General features: G+C 41.9%; 3 protein-coding genes across 8 annotated transcripts in view; 2 read left to right on the top strand and 1 right to left on the bottom strand.

Annotated features, from left to right (window-relative positions):
- Positions 1 to 10,932, top strand: part of Camta (Calmodulin-binding transcription activator) — a 474,504-nt gene extending 463,572 nt beyond the window's left edge. For 3 of the 5 annotated variants that reach the window (XM_084599157.1, XM_084599155.1, XM_084599159.1), the window contains 5 exons: positions 1,161 to 1,306; positions 2,455 to 2,660; positions 4,539 to 4,613; positions 8,264 to 8,378; positions 10,221 to 10,932. In XM_084599157.1, coding sequence (XP_084455283.1) covers positions 1,161 to 1,306; positions 2,455 to 2,660; positions 4,539 to 4,613; positions 8,264 to 8,375 — 539 coding nt within the window. In that variant the 3' untranslated portion in view covers positions 8,376 to 8,378; positions 10,221 to 10,932. Of the gene's footprint in view, positions 1 to 1,160; positions 1,307 to 2,454; positions 2,661 to 4,538; positions 4,614 to 6,376; positions 6,408 to 8,263; positions 8,379 to 10,220 lie in introns of those variants that run through there. The other 2 variants (XM_084599156.1, XM_084599160.1) reach the window with 2 other exon arrangements.
- A 7,324-nt stretch (positions 10,933 to 18,256) lies between these two features.
- Positions 18,257 to 21,541, bottom strand: LOC146197323 (uncharacterized). Of its 2 annotated transcripts, none has more exons than XM_084599149.1 (3): positions 21,408 to 21,541; positions 21,148 to 21,253; positions 18,257 to 18,977 (listed from the first exon to the last, which is right to left on the bottom strand). In XM_084599149.1, exons 2-3 carry the CDS (start codon positions 21,230 to 21,232, stop codon positions 18,349 to 18,351), a joined length of 714 nt encoding a protein of 237 aa, XP_084455275.1. In that variant the 5' UTR covers positions 21,233 to 21,253; positions 21,408 to 21,541; the 3' UTR covers positions 18,257 to 18,348. The 2 variants fall into 2 exon arrangements, with proteins under 2 accessions (XP_084455275.1, XP_084455276.1); XM_084599150.1 differs by having other exon boundaries at positions 21,476 to 21,499.
- Positions 21,542 to 21,739: 198 nt separating this feature from the next.
- Positions 21,740 to 25,386, top strand: part of LOC146197322 (type-1 angiotensin II receptor-associated protein-like) — an 8,286-nt gene continuing 4,639 nt past the window's right edge. The window contains exons 1-5 of the mRNA XM_084599153.1: positions 21,740 to 21,979; positions 22,309 to 22,343; positions 22,420 to 22,531; positions 23,814 to 23,899; positions 25,282 to 25,386. The exon at positions 25,282 to 25,386 is cut by the window's right edge and continues 8 nt beyond it. Coding sequence (XP_084455279.1) covers positions 21,950 to 21,979; positions 22,309 to 22,343; positions 22,420 to 22,531; positions 23,814 to 23,899; positions 25,282 to 25,386 — 368 coding nt within the window. The 5' untranslated portion in view covers positions 21,740 to 21,949. The remainder of the gene's footprint in view (positions 21,980 to 22,308; positions 22,344 to 22,419; positions 22,532 to 23,813; positions 23,900 to 25,281) is intronic.

The following is a 25,386-nucleotide window of genomic DNA, read 5'->3' as shown; positions in this document are numbered from 1 at the left end:
CTAAAACCGGTGAGTGAACTTATGCATTCGACTCTTCATTTGGCCACAACCGTAGCCATTCAGCCGTTGCTTTCGCAATTCAACTAGGGTTAACCAGAGCTAAACCACAGACAACTTTTTTATTCTTCCCACCCGTTGTTCTCACGCTGCTTTAAACGTTCATCATTATGCGGGTTTATAATGCACCTCCACCACTTGTGAAAGAAGACTAGGTTGAGACGGCAAGGTCATGACGGCAAGGCCAGCGATGCCTTGTCTAGCGTTTTAATCCGATGACAAAACCCAGGCGCGTGCCGGAGCCGGCGCCGCGGGACGATGATGATGGTATGTACAAATGAAAGAGGAAGATGATGGCATGTACAAATTAAAGAACATCCACGGAAGGCTCACAATATACTTTCATGTCGTCTTTGGTCGCACAGTTTGCGTGCTGTGTGAAAGACAGAAAATTGAAACTCGGCACCTGAATTTCCTGTGTAACTTACATTGTGTGCTTTACACGCATGTGTGGCTGTTATAATAACGTTATAATAACATGAGGTTCTATAAAGAACAGCAGTTGCAACAGAAAAACACGATAAAAGCAGTATGCAATGCGACAAGAAGCATAGATGTTGGGCGGAAGGCACCTCTGCACGCAGCACGTCCGGCGCACCCTTTGCCGCTACCACCCTTCGAGCGTTTCCAGAGGTAGCCGCGTGACGGCGACACCGTATGTGGAACTTGTGAATACTATCTCTATGAATATCAGCACACTAAAAGAGCAGGGTTGTAGAAACAGTTTATAAGAAAAAAATATATGTTTGTTTACTTGTTTTGTTTCTCGACGGTAAGCATTTAATTCTATCTTAATACTGGCCCAGACCTACATCTTATTTTAATCTTTTCGGACTGTTTTTATCATCTTGTCCACGACAGCACTAAAGGCCCCGTTTTCCATAAAAATTTGGCGTTGGCATTGTTAGTAATTTCGATGTTAACATTGTGAGTGTAAAACACGAGCATGCCTCTGGCAGGCGGTAGCTGCTAGGCAAAATGGCTGGGCTCTGATTGGCCAGCAGATCGTGTGACATCATGAGAACCCCACATGCTGTGGCCATTTTGGCAGCAACTGCTGACCTCAGGCATGAAATTCGGGAACCTTGGGGATACCATTTCAGACAAGGAGCAGCGAGAGCTATACGAGGCAGCCAAGATCATACAGAAGGCATATCGCTCGTACAAGGGTCGCAAGCGCCAGGAAGAGCAAGAGAAAGAGAGAGCTGCTGCTGTGCTCATCCAGAGCTACTACCGAAGGTACAAGCAGGTACGTCCCTCCATGCCACATGTACGTTCAATGAACTCATGGAGGCATGAAAACATTGACCGTGATCAAACAAATGCACCACAACAATGCGACATTCCGCTATGAAACAATAAAACTTTTGTTCTCACAGTGCGTTCTCAGCTGCTGTTAATTTGGCTACATTGTTTGGTTTTACCTTCAGTTATCTTTTTATTTACTAACTAGCTATTGCACTGCTTCAAGGTTCTTCTTTTAAGGTAGAGATATTTTTTGTTGCAAAGTGGCTGTCCCTTTGGATTGATGTAAAACGGTGATGTAGCAGCAGCTAACTCTAAGTTCATATCACAATTTTTTAACAAAAGATCGCTTCTTTCTTGCAAGGGCAGCATTTGCCTTCTTTTTCTTGGTTTTACTGGAACACAGTCATTATCACACTCGCATATATTACTGTCACAAGAATAATAGCTTGAAAAAGTATGTAGACAAAAAAACTGTCATTGTTTTTTAAACATGATCAGTACAGTGGCCTTACATTTTAGACCATGTACTTTATGTTGTGATGAAAAATAAATTTGGGCTTGCAAAAGTTATTGTCAATTCCTTTACCAAAATGCAGATTCTCAATTGTTCTGACTGTTTAGCCAGTGAGGAAACGTGCAGTTTTTGGTGACTGCTATGCCTGAACCATCTGTCATGTTCTCTTCACCAAGGTTCTGATAGAGTGTATACGAACCTGTGGGATCATGCCATGCATTGCAGGGGATGTTTCAGCTCTCTGGGTGTTGCTGGAGAAGCGGTTTTTATTACTTTACGACGATTCTATTCTCTCCAATATCATACTAATGCAAAAACCTTCAGCAAAGCAATATATATGGTAACTTAATCCGGACTCAATATATATACAAGAATTGAGACAAGCGGCCAGGCTGACTACTACCCAACTATAGTGTACCTTCGTATAAGGCTATGCTTGTTCTTCCTTTCTTCTTTTTCCACACTTTCTATCAAGCCATTTGTTACCGAGCAGACACTATGAAAAGGCCTTCTTTGAGCACAATTTGAGCATAATTGGCCGACACCCACAAAAAAGAAGAGTATACTTGCTATTTGTATAGCACACCGTACAAGGCAACTGTCAGTTCATTTCTTCTCGCTCACTTTCTTCACAGTACATGTACTACAAGCAGATGACCAAAGCAGCGGTTGAGAGCTTCCACGGGTGGTGCGAGCAGCACAAAAGATTCAAAAAGAGTCCCGAAGGGGAGGCAGCCACGGGTAGCCCTGGGCAGGGCTTCTTCCACAGGGGTTACTCCGACGACCGGCGGCCATCTTCCCTCTCCAGCCGGGAGGGAACTCCCACCACCTCGGCTTTCAGGTTAGCCACCTTTATGCATTGTCCTTAGACAGCTCAGGTACTGCCGCATATCATTCCCTGCTATACTCAGCCCTTGTGCGTCGAGCACAAACCTTAGCACTTTGTGCTCAGAATACTTCATAAACCACAGGTCATTAAAACATGCCATAGTGCAGGTATTGTGTAGAATGCCCCGACTACAAACACTATTTTTAGTTTACTCGATAATTAGAGCTCAAAGGAGCCAAAAGATTATTTTAAATATGCAGAATTTTCATCAAAAAATAGGCTTTTTTTTTTTTAATATCTTTAATATCCTCAGTGGTGTTGAGACCAGACTGTCAGCTTTAATGAACTGAAAATTTTTAATTAAACACTTTCAGTTTTAATGACATTCTCCTTTACAAGATTGAATTCAGCCTTCATTGTCGCCAAGCGTGCACCTTATTGGAGGCAGTGTGATTCGAGACTTGCAGATTCAGATAAGGTCCATTGATCTTAGACAGTAGCGACACTCTTGCTAGCAGAGATTTCTCTCAAGTTGGGAGAGCTTGTGAGTGGGAGTAAACTTATGTCACGGCATGCTTTCCTGGTTTCTATCTTCTCTTGAGAGTCGACACGCTGAGGAAGGTGACACCCCACAACAAGCTTAACGACCAGAAAGATTGTGAATGCACCTACTGAATTGCAGCAGACACCAAACATCAAGTCATATGGTCAGAAGAAATACACTGCAATGACATCTCATTTTGTCAACTACATTTCAGACAGCCCACTTAAACTATTTCTGAGTGTCTAACTTCGGTAATTATATTTTATGCAAGCAAAGACTTCTTGTGTGATCCTTAATTGGCCCCCTTAAGATATTAGCAGCCCTAGCACAAAAAATGCTTGAGAAGTTAGTTTTAATTAGGAAGAAAACTATTGCAACACTGTCAAAACATGTACGCATAAATGCAGGCAGAATGGTAACGCAGAGCATGCTGTAGCATTTGAAAATTTCCTCACGCTTCTTGTCGAGAGTACTACATAAAATATGTTATTTTAGTTTGCCAATGAGCTGACCAGTGGCAGTTACTATAGCGGCGCCTGGTTTTCTATAAATATGACATGCGACAAGTTTGATCATCGAAGCATGCTCAGTATTAGCTCCTCGTCATTGCGGATGGCCAGCTGCAGGTGGCGAGGGATGATCCTAGTCTTCTTGTTGTCACGAGCAGCGTTGCCGGCCAGCTGGAGCACCTCGGCGGCCAGATACTCGAGGACCTAGTACAACCACAGCTGCACATATCAGCGTCAACATCGGCATGAACCATTCAAATAGAACTACACAAACTCGTGATAACAGTGTATTGACAAAAAATTCACACGAGGTATCAAACAATTTTCTGTACTCTGTGGGAGTTATTGCGGCTCTAATTATATGCACTCAAATACCTGCCCTATACTCAAATGATCATTATAAAGTGACTATATGCTGATGATGTCTCATTCCTTGCGTGCTTAGTATAAGATATGAAAAACAAGAGCAGCGACTGTAAAATACGCACTAAAAGTATCCTTAGTCACAAACAACTCGCTTAATTGCTAACCTCTAATTTGTGCCTCCATTGTCTCGCACATAATTATCTTACCCATCTTGTATTTTATCATATGTCAAAAGCTACCATTTAATGCTCACAACATTGATGCCAGCTGCTCTGACGCCGGACACTCTCTGGAGGACGGGGCCTTTAATGCTGCTACGTTGAACTGTCTTGTATTAAAGCTTTCATGCTTAACTACAATGAGGTTTGATCTTGGCTGCAGTGGTAACTGCGGCTGGCTTACATTTGTAGCTAAAGTCATGATCAACAGAGCTGTATTTTGTCTTCACCGTTAACCCTCGTCTTGTTGCAGACGAACGTATTCCCAGCGGCGTCAGCACCAGGCCGCTAGGAAGATTCAGCAGTTCATGAGACAGTCGAAAAACAAGTGAGTCTATTCCCAAGAGCATATATACACCTTCCGGACTCCTTTGCCATAAACTGTAACCAGGAAGGGGAACAAAACGAAGAGTAGAATAATGTCAGTCTTGCATCATCTTGGTAGCTCGTCCCTGTCAAGGCAAGTACAGTCATCTTCGGCAAAGTTTACGGGGCTACGCTTTGCTTGAGCTAAGGTCTCTTTGAGCATTCAAACCCCTTCCTTCCCTCTTGAGTAAGGTAGGAGGCAGAGAAAAAAAAAGTGTTGTTGAAGTTGTGATTGGCTTACTTAAATAATGTGGCCAGCTGAACAGAGCAAGAGAATAAGGTGTAATTCTTTTAGACATTATTACTTTTATTTTCATCACTGCAAAACCATGAAAGATAAGCCAGGAGGAAAAAGGAAAGACAAAAAGAGCAGTGTAGTTTGTGAGGGAGGACAGTATTTGCCTGCTGTTGAACGGGGGTTTCCATGCGTCCCCACAAACGTCACCTGTGTTGGCCAGATATCAAGAGAGTGCGGTTGCAGCACTGGCAGAAGCTTGCATTATTGCAGTGGCACTTGGGCGATCACATTTTTCATCCAGAATGCTGTCGGAGTACTGATTGCACAACCAGAAAGAAATATGTTCTTGTTATGCACCAGGCATGTGGCGCAATGCGATTAAGTTACGAATTCCATTAGCAGACAAACTCAGAATTCCATTGGCAGACGAACTCGGAATTCCGTTAGCAGACGAACTCAGAAATGTGATATAGCAACGCATTCAAGGATGGGTGAGTGCAGCACCACTGCTTATTCAATCGCTTTTTGCGATGACAAGTGCCTCATGGAAAGTCACTCACATCTGCTACGCTGTATGCTATATCTTGTTCACTGTAGTGTAACCATGTATAGAAAACCTAGGCTTGGTCGTTGCCATAGCAACACTCAGTTGGCAGATGGAAACCAGAATCCAGAAATCGACAAAATTCATCGTGCCAGACTAGAAATGCATTTGCACTTTAAAAAAAAAAAAAAAAAGTTAACAATGGGCACCTAACCATTTCACAAACAAGAAATTGTTCTAGTGAAACCTCTTTCACTTCTGCAACGCTTTCTTCTGCCTTTTCCTTACAGCCTAAGACTGCAAGTATACTGCAAGTCACAGTGTTGAGCATACCTTTGGATAGCTTATGAACTCTGCTGAAGATGATCACTTACTAGGACGAGTTACCAAGCTGAGATGCTGGTACCAGGCTAGCACATGTCTAGTTTTCATAGTTATGTTTTCACTGCCACTCGGCAGTGAGCTTCATACTTTTGACAGAGCCTCCACATATGGTGGGGAGACAGAGCTCGCTGTGTTGGTTAGCTAATTTATTTTTGCTTCTCTGTAGAACGCATGCACCCATTTTTTAAGAGAAGCTAGTTACAGAACTGCCTGATGATATTTCATTCTGATTTTCCTCTCTAATAATGTGCAGGTTGCTTATTAGGCTAAGAGTGTAATGCTAAATACAATGCTTGGGGCTACTGCATACAACTGGGATATTTGACTAATCTCGAAGAAAGCACTGGTACTGTAAGGTGATGGCGTGTGCAGTGTTAATATAGGTGCATGCAAATGGAAGTGGTTTTATGGAAGCATTCTTATTTTGCTAGTTAAGGATTTTGTAGTGTAACTATTGTACTTGCTGGCCTTTTTCCTATCACTCGTTTCCCGAGTTCTGTCGCTGTGCTCACTTAGTATACTGACAGCATTTCTTTTTCTCAAACTTTCACACAAAAAGCAGCATGTGGGAGTTTTTACATGGGAAAGTGGTGAGTGGTTTTACTACAAGTTCATGAATGTTGCACATGTGTGGTGTTTGTACAGTAAAGCCCCACTATAGTAAACTCTGATATATAGTAAAACTAGGGCATAGTAAAGTGAAACTACAGTCCCGGTTCATCTTCCATAGGCGACTGTACATTTTCCCCCCTGTACTAGTAAAGACATTTTAGACAAAACTCGGTTATAGTAAAGTGAGTCTGGCCTGGCCATGGTGACGTGCTTCCCACGGACTGACATCGCCACAGGCCCATTACCTAGGATCGCGAGGCAATTTTTTCCCTTTATTATAAGAAAGAAAACACCGAGTAGTTTCTTCAAAGGCTATACCATCAGGCTCACCACGGTGGGGAGAAGCCAACTTTACATAAGCCTTGGAGCCGTGAAGGAAAGCGTGCTGCTTGTAGAAAAAAAAAAAGACTAAAGCTGGCTACAAACGTGGAAAGAAGGCAGCACAGTCTGTTCATACAGTAAAAGAGAGTAAAAATGCAGTAAGAAATAGGGAAGGGAAAAAACGGCCGCACATTTGCAGCACGAGGCATTGGGTACAAAAGTGGTGGCATGGTGTGTGCTGTCTTGCAGCGCTTAAATGTTGCCGAATTTCTCACTTTTTGCCTTTTAAAAGAACAAAAACAGCGGAAGATTACGCACTGTTCATGCAAGGCTTTGGTTTTCACATGAAATCAATTTCAGTCGTATTCATAACCATGTTGCCTTCATGCTTAAGAAGTACTCTTTCAAGATGTAAATAGAATATTATATAACTGAAAAAAAAAAATGTATAAAGAGACAATAAGGGAGAGATGGAAGGTAATTTAGGGTGTTCTTTTTTTTCATGAAGCAACAAGACGTGATATAGTGAAGATGTTTGTTGGTCCGACTGACTTTACTATAAAGAGGTTCTACTGTATATGCTTTTGCCAATGGCATATGTGGTGAAAAAATGCATTAGGAGCAATACACATTGAGCAGTGCTACACATTTAGTAAGGCTTATAGCGGCGAGCTTAATTATACAATAGCAAAAAACAATGCATTTGGTCAGGGCACTGTCATTTTGAGGCATCAGTTGAATTGATCACGTCACAATCGAGAAATGAAAGTGACTGCAGCACCTCAAAGCCACCAGTGCATTGATAAAAACAAAGACCATGTGTAGTACGCATGCTTATTTAGAAGGCCACCATTAGACACCACCTCAAGACACCACATTGCGACAACGACATCTCGTCTTCTTGTTGGCAAGAAAAGAAAAAAAAAAGATACTCAAATTCCAAGGGAGCGAGAACTACTCCTTTGAGCAAGCTCATGACAATAAATACTGCATCCGTGAATAGACCTTGCGCGAGTCGAATGCCCGATTCTAGCAGTTGCGAATTCAGTCTTTGCTACAACAACCCCGTAAGTGACCTCAGTGGGGGGAATGACATTCCTTTTGCTTTTTTTTTAAGTTCTTGTACAGGCAGTTGCCTAGTGATCCTTGACTTTCTTTACTATCATTTTCCTACATTAACTATAATTTATTGTCTAAATTGTTGTCTGCTTGATAAGGATGTTGTTGCTACCGGCTTTATGCCAATGATTGTGTGAATATACACCCGTAAATGTCATTCTTGATTTAGTGACATTTTGTTTCCGCTGTCAACCTCGCTGTTTTTTTTTTTTTTTTTGCTTTTTTCTGTATTTCAATAAATTCACTCTCCTCTGTAATGCCTCCGAGCCATGAGGGAAAATAAATAAGCGACGCAACTCCAGTCATGTAATCTTTTCAGCTGTACTCGTGCGGAAAGGAAGTTTTAAAGCACCCCACGTACCTTTCAATGCTTAGTTCTGCTTTTCCCTTCCAGATTGCAGAGAGAGCGTGCCTTAGCTGCCGAAAGAGAGAGGCCAGCAGTGGTCGTACCACCACGGCTACCCACAAAATCCCAGGAACTGCCTTCTAGCTTCAAGGAGGCTTGAAAGGTGAGACCGCTTGGCTGAATGTGCAGCTTTTGTTGCAACTCATTTTCGGTAAAAGCAGAGCACGTCAGTTTTGAGCACAGCCTCAAAGGTACATCTTCTTAATTCAGCCGTGCTTCGTTTTTTGCGAGACAGTAATGTACGGCGACATCTGCAAAATGTTTCTTGTTTTGACTCTCAGTCTGAGAAGGTTTCAGAAATTCGGTAGTTGGGATACTGCGGGGAGTGAGTGGGGAGGTATTTAATTTTATGCAAATACAAATGGGACATCATAGCGGCATTACTACTTAAAAAAATAAAAGAAATAAAATCGGCAAAGTGCAGTGGTGAGAGCTTTATACATTCGCTTAGCAGTGACGGGGCCTACTACGAGCCAAATTATCAAAGGACAACCTCTTTGATGTTCTTTTTTAATACTAATCTATTTTTTCTCTGACAAGGTAATTTTTGTGTGGCCCAGCAAATTTTTGAGGTGGCAGCCACCACTGCTCGCCTCTTTTTGGCACCATCACTGTCGATGTATATTATTTCAATTTAAGGCATATCCTAATAGTAATTGAATGAACTTTCTCACTTCAGCTGTACTATTAAGGTGAAAGCTTTAATGCCTCATGCTGTCGTTAGCAAATTGTCCACGTTTCGGGTGCATTCCTTATATGGGCATATGCCAATCGCCATTTAATCGATATTTAATCAGTAGCGATCGGATGATATCGGAACATGATTTAAGGCATCTTCAAGATAATTTCATGATAATTTATGGCTAATAATAAAATAGTTAAGCAGATGCCCAGTTCCATGCATTTGGAAGTCATCGTAACTATCACTAACCATCACTTACTAGTTAAGGGGTGCTTAACTAACACTAACCAGACATTAACTAGTACTCAGAAAGTGCAAGTCATGGTTAACTATCACTAACCAATAGTAATGGTTAGACGTTTCGAGACGTCCATAGCCGTTTCATACACACAAATGCATGGCAGAATGCGGCACTCAGGCTTTTGCCTTTCACCACTTTAGTTGCAAAAGTGTCTTGTAATTTTATTCAGACAGGCAAAGATTATGTTCAGAACTACCTGTCACAAATTAACACGCAATTAGTTCAGTAAAGTATCCGTTGCTTAATTTGGTTATTGCTGGCCATTGGCTGTTAATTTGACCGCAAGATATTTCCCATTGCCATGTCCCCTGATGTTCATGTCACATCCTTAGCCTTTACTTGACTAGTACATCTACATTAAATGATAATGCCATACACATCAGCAAATGATGTTGATGAAACAACAGTGAAACCATTTATCTGTAGCTATCCTAACTTTGCTGAGTGCTTTAGACATATGTTCCCTCCGGGTGTAGCTGTAGGCAGTTGATAAGCCACTGTTATACAGAGTACCCCATTTCGTAAAGATTTCAAAAGATCATGTTGTGTGTGCGCAGAGCAAAAACGTGTTATTCCTTCTTTATCACGAAGTTCATTATCACAAAACTTGTCCTCTCTTTTTCTTGCATTGCAGTTGATCTTCTGTCCTTTTCTAGGATTGTTTTAGCCCTTTTGGCTTAAGTTACTATAGGTGCTCTTTTCTAATCGTAAAAACTGCAACAGACACTACCGTTTAGCACTGTTTTATTACGAACTGGAGCCTTAATTGAATATGATTAATTAATTTTAAAATTAGATTTCGCTTAGAACAGAAATAATTTAATTGAAAATTAAGCTCAATCTAAATGTTAAACTTTACTCAATTAAGAATTAATTTAATTTACTCAAGTACAGCTGTGCAGAAATCTAATTACAAAAAGAAATAAAATCGTAACAACTCACTTCCCTTCTTCTCATTTCAGCAGTGTGAGCTCAAGCAACAAGTGCGTGAGAGGGAAAGCAATGTCTGATGGAGGAGAGACAACGTAGTGCACAGCACTTATTTTGCTGCTGCTGCAAGATTTTTTTGTTTTTTTACAGCAGTTTTATGTGTCGTTTATTGCTGTTTGAATAGGTGTACAATTCCAGCCCTGCTGGTGGTTGGGTTATCTTTCACATTTGCACTTTATGGTTTTCATTTTCTGCCATTTTATTAGAAATATTTTTTGCGTAAGCTTATTGTCTTCACGCCTACCAGAAGAGGGAACCCCTGTACAGAGATATTCAATTTCTGTGCTTTATGCAGCAGTACGGCTCCATCCATATGCGAGTTTGCTGTGCAGAAGCCCAGACTTAGCGTGCCAGTTGGCTCTGTGGCCTCGCAACAGAATTTTAACTTTGGGGGAAAATTAATTTCCTTTACCTTCACCATATTAGTTTTCTTTTTTTCTCTCACACCGAGTTCACCATGTTCCACTTGTTTTCGTCCTCTGTACTCATCTCAGTTCCGTAGCTTGTAGCCTGCTCCCGTATACTGATGACGTACACACACACACAAACACACACACAGATACACAAAAAAAAGAAGTATGGTACAAATGTTTGTAAAACCACGGAAGCCTCCTCCTTCCTCCATTAGACACAAATCTTTTCTCTGCGCCTTTCATCTTCACAGGACACGAGAAAAAAAAATGGGGGATGGAGAAAAATGAAGAGCATTGTTTGTGACAACCGTTCGTGTTTGTTCATCAGTATAATTTATCTTCATTGCGACTTTTTGGATGTTGTCTGTAAAAAAAAAAAAAATAAGAGATACAAAGCTCAGTGTTGCCTTCTTGACACAGTTTCTTATTTTTATGTTTTTGCGGAAGTGTCAATCACTCCATATTTTGCACTCACAGTATGATAATAATTGCTACGTAAACCGAGGCGGGATGCAAGCCCTGCAGAGGATATGTCCCTCAGTTTCTTTGTTGCTGTTCTGTCACATCGCTGATACTATATTATATATATATATATATATATAAATATATACACACATATATTCCTGTTGTCAACAGTGCTTGCTTGACTGTATGTTATGAACCACTTTAGCTGCTGCTGCACGGAAAGATTATTTTTGTGTGTGCAATGCAGTGTTGTGTGTGTGCAGAACGCTCAGCTTGCAGGAAACAATTCCTCGCAATGTACTCCAATCAGTCTGTCAGTACTATAATCATAAGAGGAAACAAACAGCTATTAAAACTAACAACTTCACCACGATTACCAATAGGTCATGCATGGAAAAATTTTAATTGAGAAAAATGTCAAAAGAAGCCCATTTCTTCCAGAAAATCAGTGTTTCAGGTACCGTACATGTTGAAGACACTAAAAGTTGGCAGTTGGTTCATCTTTTATCATATGGAGGATGTGATTCTCTAAATTTGCTTCTGCGTGCAAGACACTTTTTCCTTTTTCTTTAGTCTGCTTAGAGATAGGTCTGATGGTTTCCAGTGTGGATGGCACTGTATAATTGTTAGAGCTACGGAAGAAAGAAATTAAATGTTCTAGTCAGAACTTTCCCTCTATGTTCTTTATAACTAAGGAAAGGGAAGTGGTTAGTAAAAGATTCTTCTGACATGCTTCGTCACATTGGTAGGTCACGGGCACCTGCGATATTGACACATTTGAGGGAGTGTCACTATGTATGTTTTTGTTACCTGCTGTTTTTGTTTTCGTTGTGCAGTGATGTACACTCTCGCAATGCGCCTTGTCTGTTCTCTCCTGTTGTCACATGTCCGTGCCATAGGTACAAACTACATTGTAAGCCAGTGTGAGGGTTGCGAAAAGAGCACGCACTTGGCAAGCATATAGGCTGATCGGTTGGTTTATCCGGATGGGCACTTACTGATGATGGATTTTGTAAGCCTGCTTCTGCAACCCTATGAAACCTGCTTCATTAAAAAGCTGTCGTTGGAGTAGCCAGAATTTGGTGATGCTACATGTTCTGACCGAGGGTAAGCATAGCAGCGCATAGCTTGAGCTGTCCAATACGGGTGTAGTACCGTCTGTTCTCCCAAGACATAAACAATTTGAGAGAGACTGCACTACAGTCCGACAGGTGGCACACCGACAGCCATCTTCTGTTCTCGCCCACTCCGTGTCAGAATCGAAGTAGAAGACAGACAGACTGCTTCCTGTCATACTGGTGTAAGCTATCTTGTTTTAAGATTGTCTCGGGTATACACATAAAGCTACCACACTCTTTTAACCGTATATCACCTCGCATAACCTTCCCTTCCACAGTAATTAGGACGAAAGCTGAAGCGTACTGTCCCGCGTTGCAAGAGTTTGAGCAGGCAGCAAAAAAGAGCTGTGCTGCCATGCTTACCTGGTGGCAAGCAGTCATGGAGTAGTCGGATATGTGTTATGCTGCCGCATTGGGTAATAAGTGTGCCAGGTGTTGTTGTTGGCAAGTGGTAGCATTTTTCAGGCCTGTGTGTACTTCTGCGAAGCACGACTGGAGAAAAATGCCTTGGTATACTCCATGTTCCCTATTGCCAAATCTACAGTTAACGAAGAATGCCGCTAGTATTTTGTCTAATGTTGCAAGGCATGGTGTTGAGGCTAAAGTGGCGACGTTCCAGAAGCTCGGTAAAACTCGTTTCAGCTTTTGTATTACTTCTGAGTAGCCCCGCATAGCTTATGCCCCCCTTGATGCGTGCAGGTGAATGGCTACTCTCTCGGGGCTAGCAGCAATCTTTTAGGAGACTGGCACTTGCACACACAGTCGAGTAACCCTTCCATGTTCATGACACATGAGGTGGAAACTGGGAGTGTAGAGATTTCCTTCAGACTCTTGCAGTTAGCCGATTTAAGTTACACATTGGTAACGAAGCTTCTCCGAGCACATGGTTAGTAAACTATCCAAGGGACCTGCTAGATGCGTAGAAGAGTCAACATGATTTCTTTCATAAACGCAAACCTCTTAGGAGCAGTACAAGGCAGCACAGGGATTCAACACAAAACAGGCCAACAGGTATGAGAGGAGGCATTGGCAGATGTAGTGAACAAACTTGCCAATGAAAGAGGATGCATCGCATGCGCGCAGGTGTCAGCGATTCCTGTTGAGTGTTCTCGACGCTGGAAACTGTCCACACCCCGAGGCTGCTTGTCATATGTACCCCCAAACCCCTCCAGTGTCTGTGTGCACACGTGTTATTCCAGTCATGCTGTCTCGAGGCAGTCGCACAACATTGGCGCATGCCTGTGAGAAGCGTTTGCTGTATGTACATACACTTCATGTAGTTATGCTGTACCCCCAGCAGTGAAGTCTTAAACGTACTGAGGAAACGTTACGAAAAATGAGCAACATACCGAGACATGGTAGTGTGCTGTCTTTTCCTTGAAGCTTTCACTTGTAAGCGCTACCTAACTATAACTACTCTCTAGTTTCTTCTCTCACCGTCTCTACTTCAAGTGAAGTATACCAGTACAAATACCACCCCCAAGTCCAAGTGTGATGGGCGCGCCTGTGAGCGCCGTTAGATGTGGAGGAACCCAGAATCGTTGTTGCTGTCACTCTTGCTTTGCAGAGGGAGAGAGAGAATTTTTGTTTTTGTTTTTTGTCTGCTTGCAAGTACACCAAGACTTGTATATTAAGTTACAAACTCAGAGACATGTATTTAATGCAAACTTATTTACAGTTTCACCTTGTCCGGTTCCAGAACAAGCCCAACTTGATGCCCCATTGCGTCAGCCTGTGCACGAGGCTGTTGTCACATTCTTCTCTTAAATTAAAGCCACTACATGCTTTTGTGTCTGAATCAACATGACACAAATGTGTACTGCAGCTAGCCATCATGTACTGTTGAGCCTGGCAGAACTTGGGTTGCGTACATTTTCCACAGCACACAAGTTTAAAATAAACATGCTTGTGGCACAACTTCACGCATCTGCAAAAAATGGCACACATGAGGCACTCCTTTAAACATTATGACTAGAATGACTTGTAAACAAGCAATGTAGCATTAGGATTAATTACCTACATTCCCATACTATTATTGTAGCCCATACATATACGTGACAGAGCAGAGAGATGTGTCCGCTTAGGGAGGTGGCTGTGGACACTTATCACTACAGTGATTGCCATGTTTGTTTAGAAACTCACCATGAAAAGCATTGTGAACAATTCCAACTACATTTTACCGACAATTTGTATTTGTTCACGTCAGGATTTTTTCTTGCTTGCCTTCCTGAAGGGTGCATTGAAAAGGGTTCTCCAATTTCCGTGCTCCTTAGTAAACAGCTTGAGTGAGATGTCCATCACATACTACAGCCATCATTTCAGACAAGAGCTTTGAAAACAATGCTAGACGTAATTTCTAGAAATTGTTTCTGCGCAAAATTTTACTATGCTGCGCCCGTCTATAATTAAAAAAAAAAAAGACGAAAAGAATGCTTTTGAATGTATTGCAGCAACGCTGTGGCCAGTACAACATGCAGCCAGCATTGGTGCCTAGTCTGCTGGAATCTCAGTGTGTTGCGAATCTCACAGCTGCAGAAATGTGCGAGCTCTCAGTGGAGCAGTATCAATGGACTGTCATCAAGTTATTGGGGAAGCAGTGATCAATCCAGCACACCAGTTTCATTGGCGACAGCCAAGCCAAGAAAAACCAGGACAGGCCCCGGATGAAAGCACGCCCAGAGGAAAAGCAAGCACAGTCACGCTTCTCTCTCTCTCTCTTGCCGTCTTTCTGTCACTCTCTAGTACCACTCCTATATACACATATATAACTATATTTGTGCTCAGACCTTCATCGCGAGATGTGAATAATCGTGATAGCACAAGATGTCGCCATCTTCTTATGTTGTTAGTGCTGTTCATGTATGGCTGGGTCGTCCAGCGCCAATACAGGACCGTTGGTGCAGGCGTCGCCACGGCTATTACCTGAACCCTCTTGGAAGGGAAAATTCGAAGATTTCTTATTTTTCATGTCGAAACCGTTTTTCTACTGTTGGCCCCATGTCTTTCCCTTGTCTCCTTTCCTCCGTTCTGCTCGATAAATATGTGGTGTCCATAGCTGTTTTGTAATTTCTACCTAGGAGTCACTTGTAGAGTTTGTTAAGAGCCTCGTGTTAACGATTTTTTACATATATATAATATATAAATATATATATAATATATATATATTTACTGCCAGTTCCTTGGTATTTTTGACGACTGAATATTTTTGCAACAGTTGCGGTTTTCTTATTTTTTTGTTTCATGTTTTTCACCAGTCTAGCCAAGACGTCTTGATAGCAAGTGAAGGTAAAAACGATCGATGCTGGTCAAAAGAAGGTGATGTGGTCGGAGTGTTGAAGAGAATAGCATTGACAAGGACATGCATGTTAAAGAGCTGTTGAGAGCAAGAAGTGCTGGCTCAGAGGTGGAGCTAGTAAAGTCGTCGTAAGTTCTGTGAACGTTTTCCGTTTTCTTTCTCCCCCTTTCTCTTAAATTGTGGGGCAGAGGAATGTGTGATAGTTGAAGGACGCTTCCGTTATACCACACAGTGCTAGCAGATGTTTTCAGTTGCTGTTCTTCTTGTGCTGCAAATGACTTTTTCTTGATCTCATCTGTTACTCCCAATGCCATTGTTATCACTGATTTTTCATGCGTGTTTCTCGCTGTGTAAAAACCACAAAAACAAATAAAAACTATTCTTCCTTTCAATGTCCTCAATTCCTTTCATTTGACCATTGCATTGTTACTGCACTGTAACAAATCACAAACACTACAGCTATTCGATTCAGAAGCCACCGTTTAATTCACTGTTTAGCTGTGGAAATGTAATTACGATGGAAAGCAGCAGCCACAGACAAATTATGCAATGCAAAATTTGGGGTTATTTTGTTGTTCCCTACAGCAGGAAAATGTAAGGTAGCACTGCCTTGCTTAAAAAAGGCAGGCTCGTGCAAGCCCATCATTATGTGCCAACCTGGTAGAATCATACTACAGCATTTTAAGAAAAGCAAGATTTTCAACCATTTTTCAGATTTTCAAGCAGAAAACATTTGTTATATTATGTTCATGCCTTTGAGTACTTGCAAAGGCATGAAATGAAAGGCTGAGACTGTCAAATAAAAAAAAAAATGCTTTATCTAAAATTATCTGTAACTGATTAAGGTTTGCTGCCAAAGTAAAATAGGTCTTTAAGAAGAAAGCAAGCAATAGCTTCTCATCAGTATTGCAACAGGCATAGCAATATTTGTTGATACTATTCGGTTATTTCAAATTCAGTATGACATACCTACTATAGATCAGTTTTGTAGTGGTATGTCCTAAATTGGGTTTGCTTTCACACCACAGGCTTCCAACATCAAAATCAGGCCATCAGGCCTAGCATGGTGACCTTCAGGAGCAAGTAAAAAACCTAATATAACAACACAGGACATCTTAGCCAACACACAGAAATTTTGAAAGAATATTGTGCATTTCTGAGCTATGAAACCAGGCAAATTTGTTTACATGCGGGGTACGACAGCTACTATACTCTGGCAATGGAGCCAAAGCTACGGGGGCGGGGCTTTCCAAACTGTGTTACTATGCCATGTAGTTCCGAGTACCTGACCTCGGCTGCAGTCTCGGCACTACGCACGATGTATGCTGTCAAAAGCAGAAAAACAGACGCTCGTTACGAATGCGTGTCTGTCAAGAAGAGGCACGCGTTAGGAACGCGCGCAGAGCGGCAGGTGCATCCCATCCGGCCCCGCGTACGCTGCTTGTGCTTTGAGAGATTGTCGACAGACCGTGCAGCCATCGAAATGAACGCTGCGTATTAAACTCCCGCTGTACTTGCTGGTACTGTAGTATAAGCCTGATACAATAATAAAGTTAATAGTTCCGTAATGGTATAACGTTTCAGAGCATCTCCTTGTGAAATTTCTGCAGGTACTATATTCTTGTGCGGAGCGAGCTGGTGCGTTTCGGCTCAGTAGCTTCCACCACATTGCCACAGAAAGTTGTCCCCGAGTATAGTACATTTTTCAACGTAGCTACTTAAGTAACATAAATCTTGCAACAAATTAGACGCCGCCTTCAGGCGATAAATGTTTGAGCCTTGCAAGAAACATCCAAATTGAGCGTTTCAAACCAGATTCGTTTTATAGACTTTTCTTTTTCCTGAGAAAAAAATAAAAAGAAGGAAAAAGAAGCCTCTAGAATATCATGTGGACAGTACCCACTATGTACCTGAGGATGCCATTTCAGTAGCAGTTTCAACCATGGTCTAATTTACATAAGACTACTTCAAACTCCTTCTTAGTGACCTGCAGCCTACATGCTGTGCACATAAGAATGATTGTGCCTTCCATCTCGCAAAGCATCTTCTTATCACAGCTGCTATGGATGCTGACACACGCATGCGCAGAGTGTGCAATCACCACTAAAAAATGGAGCAGACAAAAAAAAAAGGGGGGGGGGGGGGTATTTTATTAAGCTACCATAAATATATGAAAGCTGACCAGGCCTTCTTAGCCAAAATGAGGCAGTCATGTGAGAATCACTCAAATCATATTTTGTTTGGTCCTATTTTCAAATATGCCATTGATTTCTTGGAGATATTTTTTACATGCTGGTTAGAACACTGTGCCAGTTGGTACCGTTTACCACGTGCGAAAGTGATAAAACGACATGTTACAAACAAATTGGTAGTGGATACCATCCATGAACACAATTCTATTGCACGCACAAAATGTTATGTTGTTCACTGCACTGTTTACCCAACCTTTGCACAGTCAGTCTAGTTACCATATGTACTAGAGAAGAGTAAATAGAGTAAGGCTTAAAGGAGCAAGAAAGAAAGCATCTGCCTTTCATATTACAGGCCAACATGCACTAGACAAAAAGCTATGTTTTTTTCTCTGAACTTTAATAGGACTGCTGAAGGGGGGTGTAGTCTTTTCCATTTTTCTAGCTACACATCCCACTCACTATGACGACCACTTAGTGACTTCCATGCCAAATTTGTATAAAAATGTATGTAAACGAAAAAGAATGTGCAATGTTTGTAGAGTAAGTTGCACTTTATTAAAGACAAGTCTACTCATATGGCCAACAAGCAGCTTCAAATTCCTACCTTCAAAATACAATCAATCAAACTTTGGCTTGATGTATTGAACATTGCTCCTGTGTTTGCGCATCAGTTCAAGCAGCTTTTCCCTTCTCTCTTCAGGAGTCTCTGGCCTCGGTCTGTTGCGCAATTTTTCCAACACTCCTGTTACAAACTTCTCTGCATCAAAATCCTGTGCCTCGTGAATCTGAGACAGAAGCTCTGCCCTAAATGCTTGCTCCTTAAGCTTTTCACGGCGAAACCGCCGCTTTGCCCACAGAAAGTACATCCTTTTGCGCAGCTTCTTAAGCTTGTGCTTTTTCATTTTTTTCCGTCGAATGATCAGCATGTTCACAGCGCGCTTTTCCAGGACACCACCCGTTGGCAGCGGATCTGTCTTTTCTACTAGGCCGTTAGAGTTTGTGTCACTTGATGGGGCTATCACCTTTTGGTCGCCAATAGCAGCTGTTGGCTTCACAAAGGACGGAAGAGTGTAGTCCCACGGTGTCCTTAGCATTGGAAGAATAACATGTTTCTTGACACTTGGTGGGACATACACAACACTGCGGTCAGCAGCTGGGACTGCCGGAGAACATTTTGCGGTGACTTTGACCCGACAGCTTACAGGCAGACATGCGGTGCTGTTTTGAACGACTTGGTTCAAGCTTTCTGAAAAAAAAAAGAAAAAGGTTCCTAGAAACATTTCACTTGGCAGCTATGCTATATACTGCATCATAAAAGGAGATCTAAGCAGCACTCCTATTGGCCATAAAGCAAGGCAATGACTCACTGACTTCTTCATGAGCCAACGGTCTATTAGATCTAAGTGCTCTGTACCCAAAGAATGCAATTAGAACACATTTGTTAAAACTCCCCCAAAGAGAAGCAAAGGGCATTCCAGTATTCATTAAAGATACATGGGCAGCATGACTCAACTGTCAGTAGTGCTGATATCTATTTATCAGCTACTCTGTTGCACTAAGAACTGTTCCTTGACAGCCTGGCTTACCAGTGTCAAATCTCACACACGCTGAACATGTGTGTATATTAAACATTGGTACACACTATTCAACCGACATGTCACAATTAGAGTGCAGTGATGATGCACTACACTTGGATACAACTTGAGAAAAAGTGGCCTTTGCCTCTTAATGGACTCCTCTGCAACAAATGGCATCAACAGACTCTCATGAATAATCCCTTTGGATCTGCTAGCAGGACAACGCATGGCATTGTAAATGAAAAGAGGTTCACTACACCTTAATTGGATATCCTGCGGTGTCATGAAGGTGAGTTCTGTGAGGGACATCTGCCACTTTTCTTACGTTGCATCTGACTACTACAGCAAAGCTAAAGAAAATGACTTCATATTGTGCACGTCAAACAATTGAAAATTAATTTCTGTAACACAAGCTGCAGCAGTAAAAACCAATGAACTGGTTTGCAGCAAACTTTGCCAAAATCGGCCCATCTAAACGCAGCTGACAGGCTTGCACAGCCTTTTGATAAGTGTTGTTACTTCAGATATGACTAAACGATTTCCTTGCACTTGCAAACCTGCAAAGCACACATCCCCAATTAAGTTCAGCCTCTTAACCGAATATGTTAGACGTAGTGCCTGGTGCCATCATTGTGTTCAAAAAAGGGGAGTGCAAATATTCCAATTTTTTAAATGGCAAAGTGAATATCCATTTAATCAATTTCCTGAATGAATCAAATAGTGCATCTTAGAAATTACTTGACACCAATAGAATATTTTCCCACATTTACAATTTTCAACATGAACACCATGACATGGTCCAATCGTGAAGCATCAGTTATAATGCTTGTAGACATAGCAACAGGGCTTGGCCAGTTTTAGCAAGCCCTCTTTTCATGCCTGATGTCAGAGTACATGACTCAAACACTCAACCCTTTCACAAGGTGAGATTCTGTGCTAGTTCGTCCACTGCTATCATCGATAGCAAAGGACCATTTTCTAATTTGCATGACGTACGATCATAGAGTTACTACACTTGATGGCTGCACCCTTTGCAACGGGCTTCCAAGTGGAGATCAAGGTTGCTTCTTTTCACAGCTGCAGCTTTACCACCAAGACCTACAGCCACCTCCAGCACTCCAGTTTCGCATTAATATCCATTTTGTACAAATAGTTGCACCAGTAGCGTATAATCACACAAACATGCGATTCGTACCCGATTCAGTTGCTTCACTAGATTTGTATTTTAACATAACTGCACATTCTTTTTTGTTCTGAAAAAGCATGCTGGCACACTCCTAGTTAAAACTGTATTAATAAAAACGATGTCCAAACAAATGTTTCAGAGAAACCAGTTTAAAGTCAAATATGTTCCTACACACTATGACAGACCTAGGTTCTTAAACACACTTATATTCCACTAAATAAAACCATAAAGAATACATAGCTACCACGAGCCATCCTTTAAACAGGATTGTGATCAACTTGTACACAGCTCAGATAAACATGCATGCACGAGCGTTCACTTTTTTTTTTTTTTTGTTATGCACTTAGTGTATCATTATGAGACTTTTTTGTTGTTGTTGTTGTTGCTGTTGTTTTTATATGTCTCGTACTTTGCTGTGAAACGTACGGATGCTTTCTGTGGTTATAATGCGTCACTAAACACGCCTTTCTGAAATTACTGCTTTCATTCTGTATGACTTTCCTGCCGTCTGTCAAGGGTTGTTCTCATATATATATATGCAGCACCACTGGTTATGTGTGGCTAATAAATTATTAATTGAAACTAACTCCACTAGTGCATTCGAACCTAAACCAACTGTAGCAATCGTCAAAATGCTGCGTTGCAAAACTTACTCCTTGGGGCAGAGACGAGACAAGCATTCTTTGCAATGCAACCAAGTTCAGTCGCTGCTCGTGTCAGAGCACGCACGAATGCCATGGCCCGGGCTTTTTTTCGGGGCTGCAACAGCACACAGAAGTGAAACACTCGATTGATCGGCCGCAAGACATTTACATACGCTCGGCTGCATAACACGATGTGGAGCAGAAGTAACACTAAGAGTTTGCTGGAAACATGAAGAACTAACTGAAAAAATGCGCGGTGAATAACTTACCGCTGGTACGGAGTTCAGATCAATAGTTCGAGACCCATTGCACCCATTAACAAGCGCCCAATCCCTACCTGCGCACCATCACGAGGACGACGAAGACCATGCGACCATGCGTGATTAGCTAGGCAGCTGGGCTAGGCTTCATCTGTGCCTTAGCTGTATTAAAAATTAGCTGTAGCTGCATTAAATTTAAAAAAAATAAAAATCTTGCAATAAAGGTTGTAAAAATATTAAAAAGAATACAAATGTAATTAATTAGCTATAAAATTAATTTATAATTATAAGGCGAGAAATAAACAAACCCACGCAAAAGTGAAACTGGCGCCGTCTGTTTCTCGCAAATCTACGTTACCAGAAACGACGCCGACGCTTTACAACAGGCCGTGCCGTGCTCTCAGCGCTTCGGTAGTGTGTTTTTCGTGGCGGAAAAAAAAATAATTCATCATGCGATAGCATTATCGTGCTTATCTGTCCCCTCTCAGCGTTCAGTGAGCTGCGTCAATTTTTGTGGAGGTTTCCCGCGTTGAACTAGTCTGTGTAGAAAGATGATTTCTATCCAGAACCCACAGCTCAAGGTAAGCACCCGCCTACTCTTTCTGCAGTATGCGTGAAGCTACGCAGCGGCAAAAATCTGTTCTCCGCTTTGGAAATAAATATGTAAACAAAACTTCGTGTAATATCGCAGTACTGGAACATGAAGGCAAACTATGCTACCTACCCTTCGATTCCATCCTCGACGCATTACAACGCATGTGTGCACCTTGTCTTGATACGCATTTTGAAGTTGATAGGTTGGGTGTTAAGCTTAATGATGAGGGCGTAGTGTTCGTTCATGCGCATGCTGTTATTTTATGTCTGTCGTTGAACTTGGGCCTCTTTTCGATCATACATGCTTCTATTTCAGGCCATATTCCTCGTTCATATGCTTCTGACAGTGTGGTGAGCATCCCTTAAATACATACGTGGCCTGCGCTTAGAGCTTTACGAATGCTGTTCTAACAATTTGACTTTCTAGGCCGTTGCAGGAATCATGGGCTCCTCTGTCATATCTCTACTACAACCTTATTTATCTCCTGACATTGGCTTGGGCGATACATCACAAGGATTCTGAAGAGCCCGTGTTTATGGCGAGTATTGACACCTTATATTGTTCAGGCAACTTTATACTAAAAATATGTTGTTACATTTACTTTTGGATTTGCAGATTGGAGCATTAATAATATCCATCAAGGTATCTGAGTGCTCAAAGAACTACAAGGCTCCAAGGCAAAAGGCATTGCTCGAAACAGCTACGGTTTAGGGCGAGCTTTCTTAAAATTGTTCGTTCGGTGCTGTCGACATGGCAGTCGCTGGGTTTCGCCAGTACTAGCTCTCTGGCACTGTGGGCGTGGCATTATCCGTAAGAGCATGGCAGAAGGAAAAATACGGTGTGCTTAGAGGTCACTTAAAACAACAAAGCTTTTCCACAAACTAAATAACCCTAGTGCAGAACAATGGGAGGGTCTGCTGACCAGCAGCGAGCTCACGGGCCAAAGGGCACTGGTGCGGCACGCCTGCGAAGCAGCAAGACTCAGCGGTGCCCTGGAATAGGGGCGCCGACCTTGTGAAGAGGCCGAAGATATGAAGACATCGGCCCGCCGCTAAAACCAGAAATTTTTAGAGCAATAAATGTTTTTTCTCTCTCTCTCTCATCGACAGTTTTAGCTTTGAATCTGATGAGCAGACGAGGTAATTTGTTTCCTGCCAAAACTTTTACGCACTGTTTGCCATGTTGGTCGCACTATCAACAGAAGTGCAGTTTGAAACAAAAATATGATCAATATGAACTATGAGTTAGGCTCCCAAATGGAGCACAGCAGTTTAAGCTCGAAATTTCCACAAGCACTGACGGAGCGTGCATATCACAGACTGATTTTATTGTGTGTATCCCAGACTGATTTTAGCGCTGTGTGTGTCCTCTCGTTCTCAGTCCCTCGTCTTGTGTGCGCTACAGCTTGGAAGTATGAACCAACAAGCCCAAATTTCGACATGATTTTATGAATTTCTGCCATGAAATGTCAGAGAAGGGATGTTAAATGCCCCACAGTTCTAAAACAACTTCGGCATTTGACAAGCTTGCCAAGTAATTGCCTTTTTTGTGGAACATGGCGTTCTAGTGTTTTATTTCTTTTGATTACCTGTACCTAGTTACAGGCTTCCTAACAGAAAAGGTTGAGTTTGAGCCAGCATTTTGGCAGCTTTTATCGAAGTATTCTTCACATTTATTTGCCAAACTGGTTCTATTGTTGTAGCATGCAGCACTAAGTTTCTAATATTCTTCAGTATGTGAAAGTTGCACGGAGCCCTCTGACTGGAATTCTATATTAGAGTATTTTTCTGGCGCTCACAAAATTTCTTCTTGCTTTGCAGGCACTTGCCATAAACCTCGGCACAATACTAATGGACATTGTTACTCTGGGAATGCACTTCCCACATCAGTTCACATTTTGTGCTGGGTATCCTTTTTGGTCTGTTACCCTCATGGTTATGTAAAGACGCCAACACGAAATGGCGATGACGCTCTTGTGTTGCTGGCGTAGAACACCGAAAAACTGTTTGCAAATGCAACAAGTCATAACAATTGCAAGAATTAAATTATCTTGCGACAACATGCAAAACAAAATGCATTCACAACACACCGTATCGAATTTGAAGCGTTTACCATGTGTTAACTTGCACTGTACAAGTGGTCACGTGACCTTTTGTCTTTTTGGTTGCGATTAGATGTTTCTTGAATCCTTGACCATTCACCATTGTTCGTAAAAAGCGAGAAATTTGCGAACAAATTCACAACCACAATGCAACACTGCAGAAAAAAGAAAGTGTGCAAAATGAGCGGCAGTGACGTACGCTTCGGGTTCATGCTATTGGCTGACAGCACATGCATTCTGAGTGAACGAGCAAAATTTTCTACTTCGGCAGATCTGAGCAACGAGCCAAGTGACGCTCTCATTTCTGTTCACGCGACGCGTGCGTCTTTGCGTACGTGTAGCTCAGCCCTAACACATATTGCTTACAGTGTTTACTTGTAGCATCTTGGCTGTTGCTTGGCAGTTTCTGTCTAACCTTCAGAAGGGCTGCTTCTATATTCACCATATCGTGGTGGCTCAGTGATTAGAGACTATCTTGAGGACGCAAGTTTGACTCTAGCTCCAGCAGTATTGCAATGGAGATGAAATGAAAGGTGCCTATGTGCTGTCTGGTATCAGTGCATGTTAACTGCCTGTTAACAATGTTAACCGTGTGTTGTGACGAACAAGCTGATAGTCATTCCTGGCTCCTGACAGGCCCAGCTCATTGTGTGTGTTCTGTGCCATTCATAGTTCATTTTGCAGTGAATGGGGCTTGTTCAAAACAAATTTTTGTATAGCAGGCAGATTGTGGTATGGATGCTGAAAAACGGTTTTCGCACAAATTTCGCAAGGAAAAGGGGGTGTCTGTTTACGGATTAAAGAACACAGATAATCAGAATTTCCGGAGTCTTCTGCTAAAGCATCCCTTTTAGCCATTGTCACTTTTGGATGTTAAACAATAAATCAAACCACATTCACATTGGTATATGTTGATTGAAAGCATAACTAAACTCTCCTGTATCTTGCCTCACACAACAGAGGAGTGCAAGCTGCATACACAAGGTATGCATACTTCCCACCTTCAGCAAAAAAGGGCTGCAAAATTTTAGCCTTAATTCTTTTACTAGTTGCATATGTTGTTAGGCTGTTAGCCATTACTGGGCAGCTTTTGCTATTCATTTTCTGTTTGGGAGGGATGTAGAAATTTTTTTGTTTGTTTTTCCTGTACCTATGTGTTGTTTGCCTCAATGCCATGAACCATCCAGCATCGCCATCGTTAATCTTCTGTTTAGGCCCGTGTCATGTGTGTTTCTACTGCGCATTTTCAACGAGCGAGGAGGCAGATATGCAGATTTGGGTATTCCCAATTT

The sequence above is a fragment of the Amblyomma maculatum genome, chromosome 3 (assembly GCF_055883805.1).
Source record: "Amblyomma maculatum isolate TAMU_Amacu chromosome 3, ASM5588380v1, whole genome shotgun sequence".
Classification (NCBI taxonomy): domain Eukaryota; kingdom Metazoa; phylum Arthropoda; class Arachnida; order Ixodida; family Ixodidae; genus Amblyomma; species Amblyomma maculatum.
This window is presented reverse-complemented; position numbering and strand designations above follow the sequence as displayed.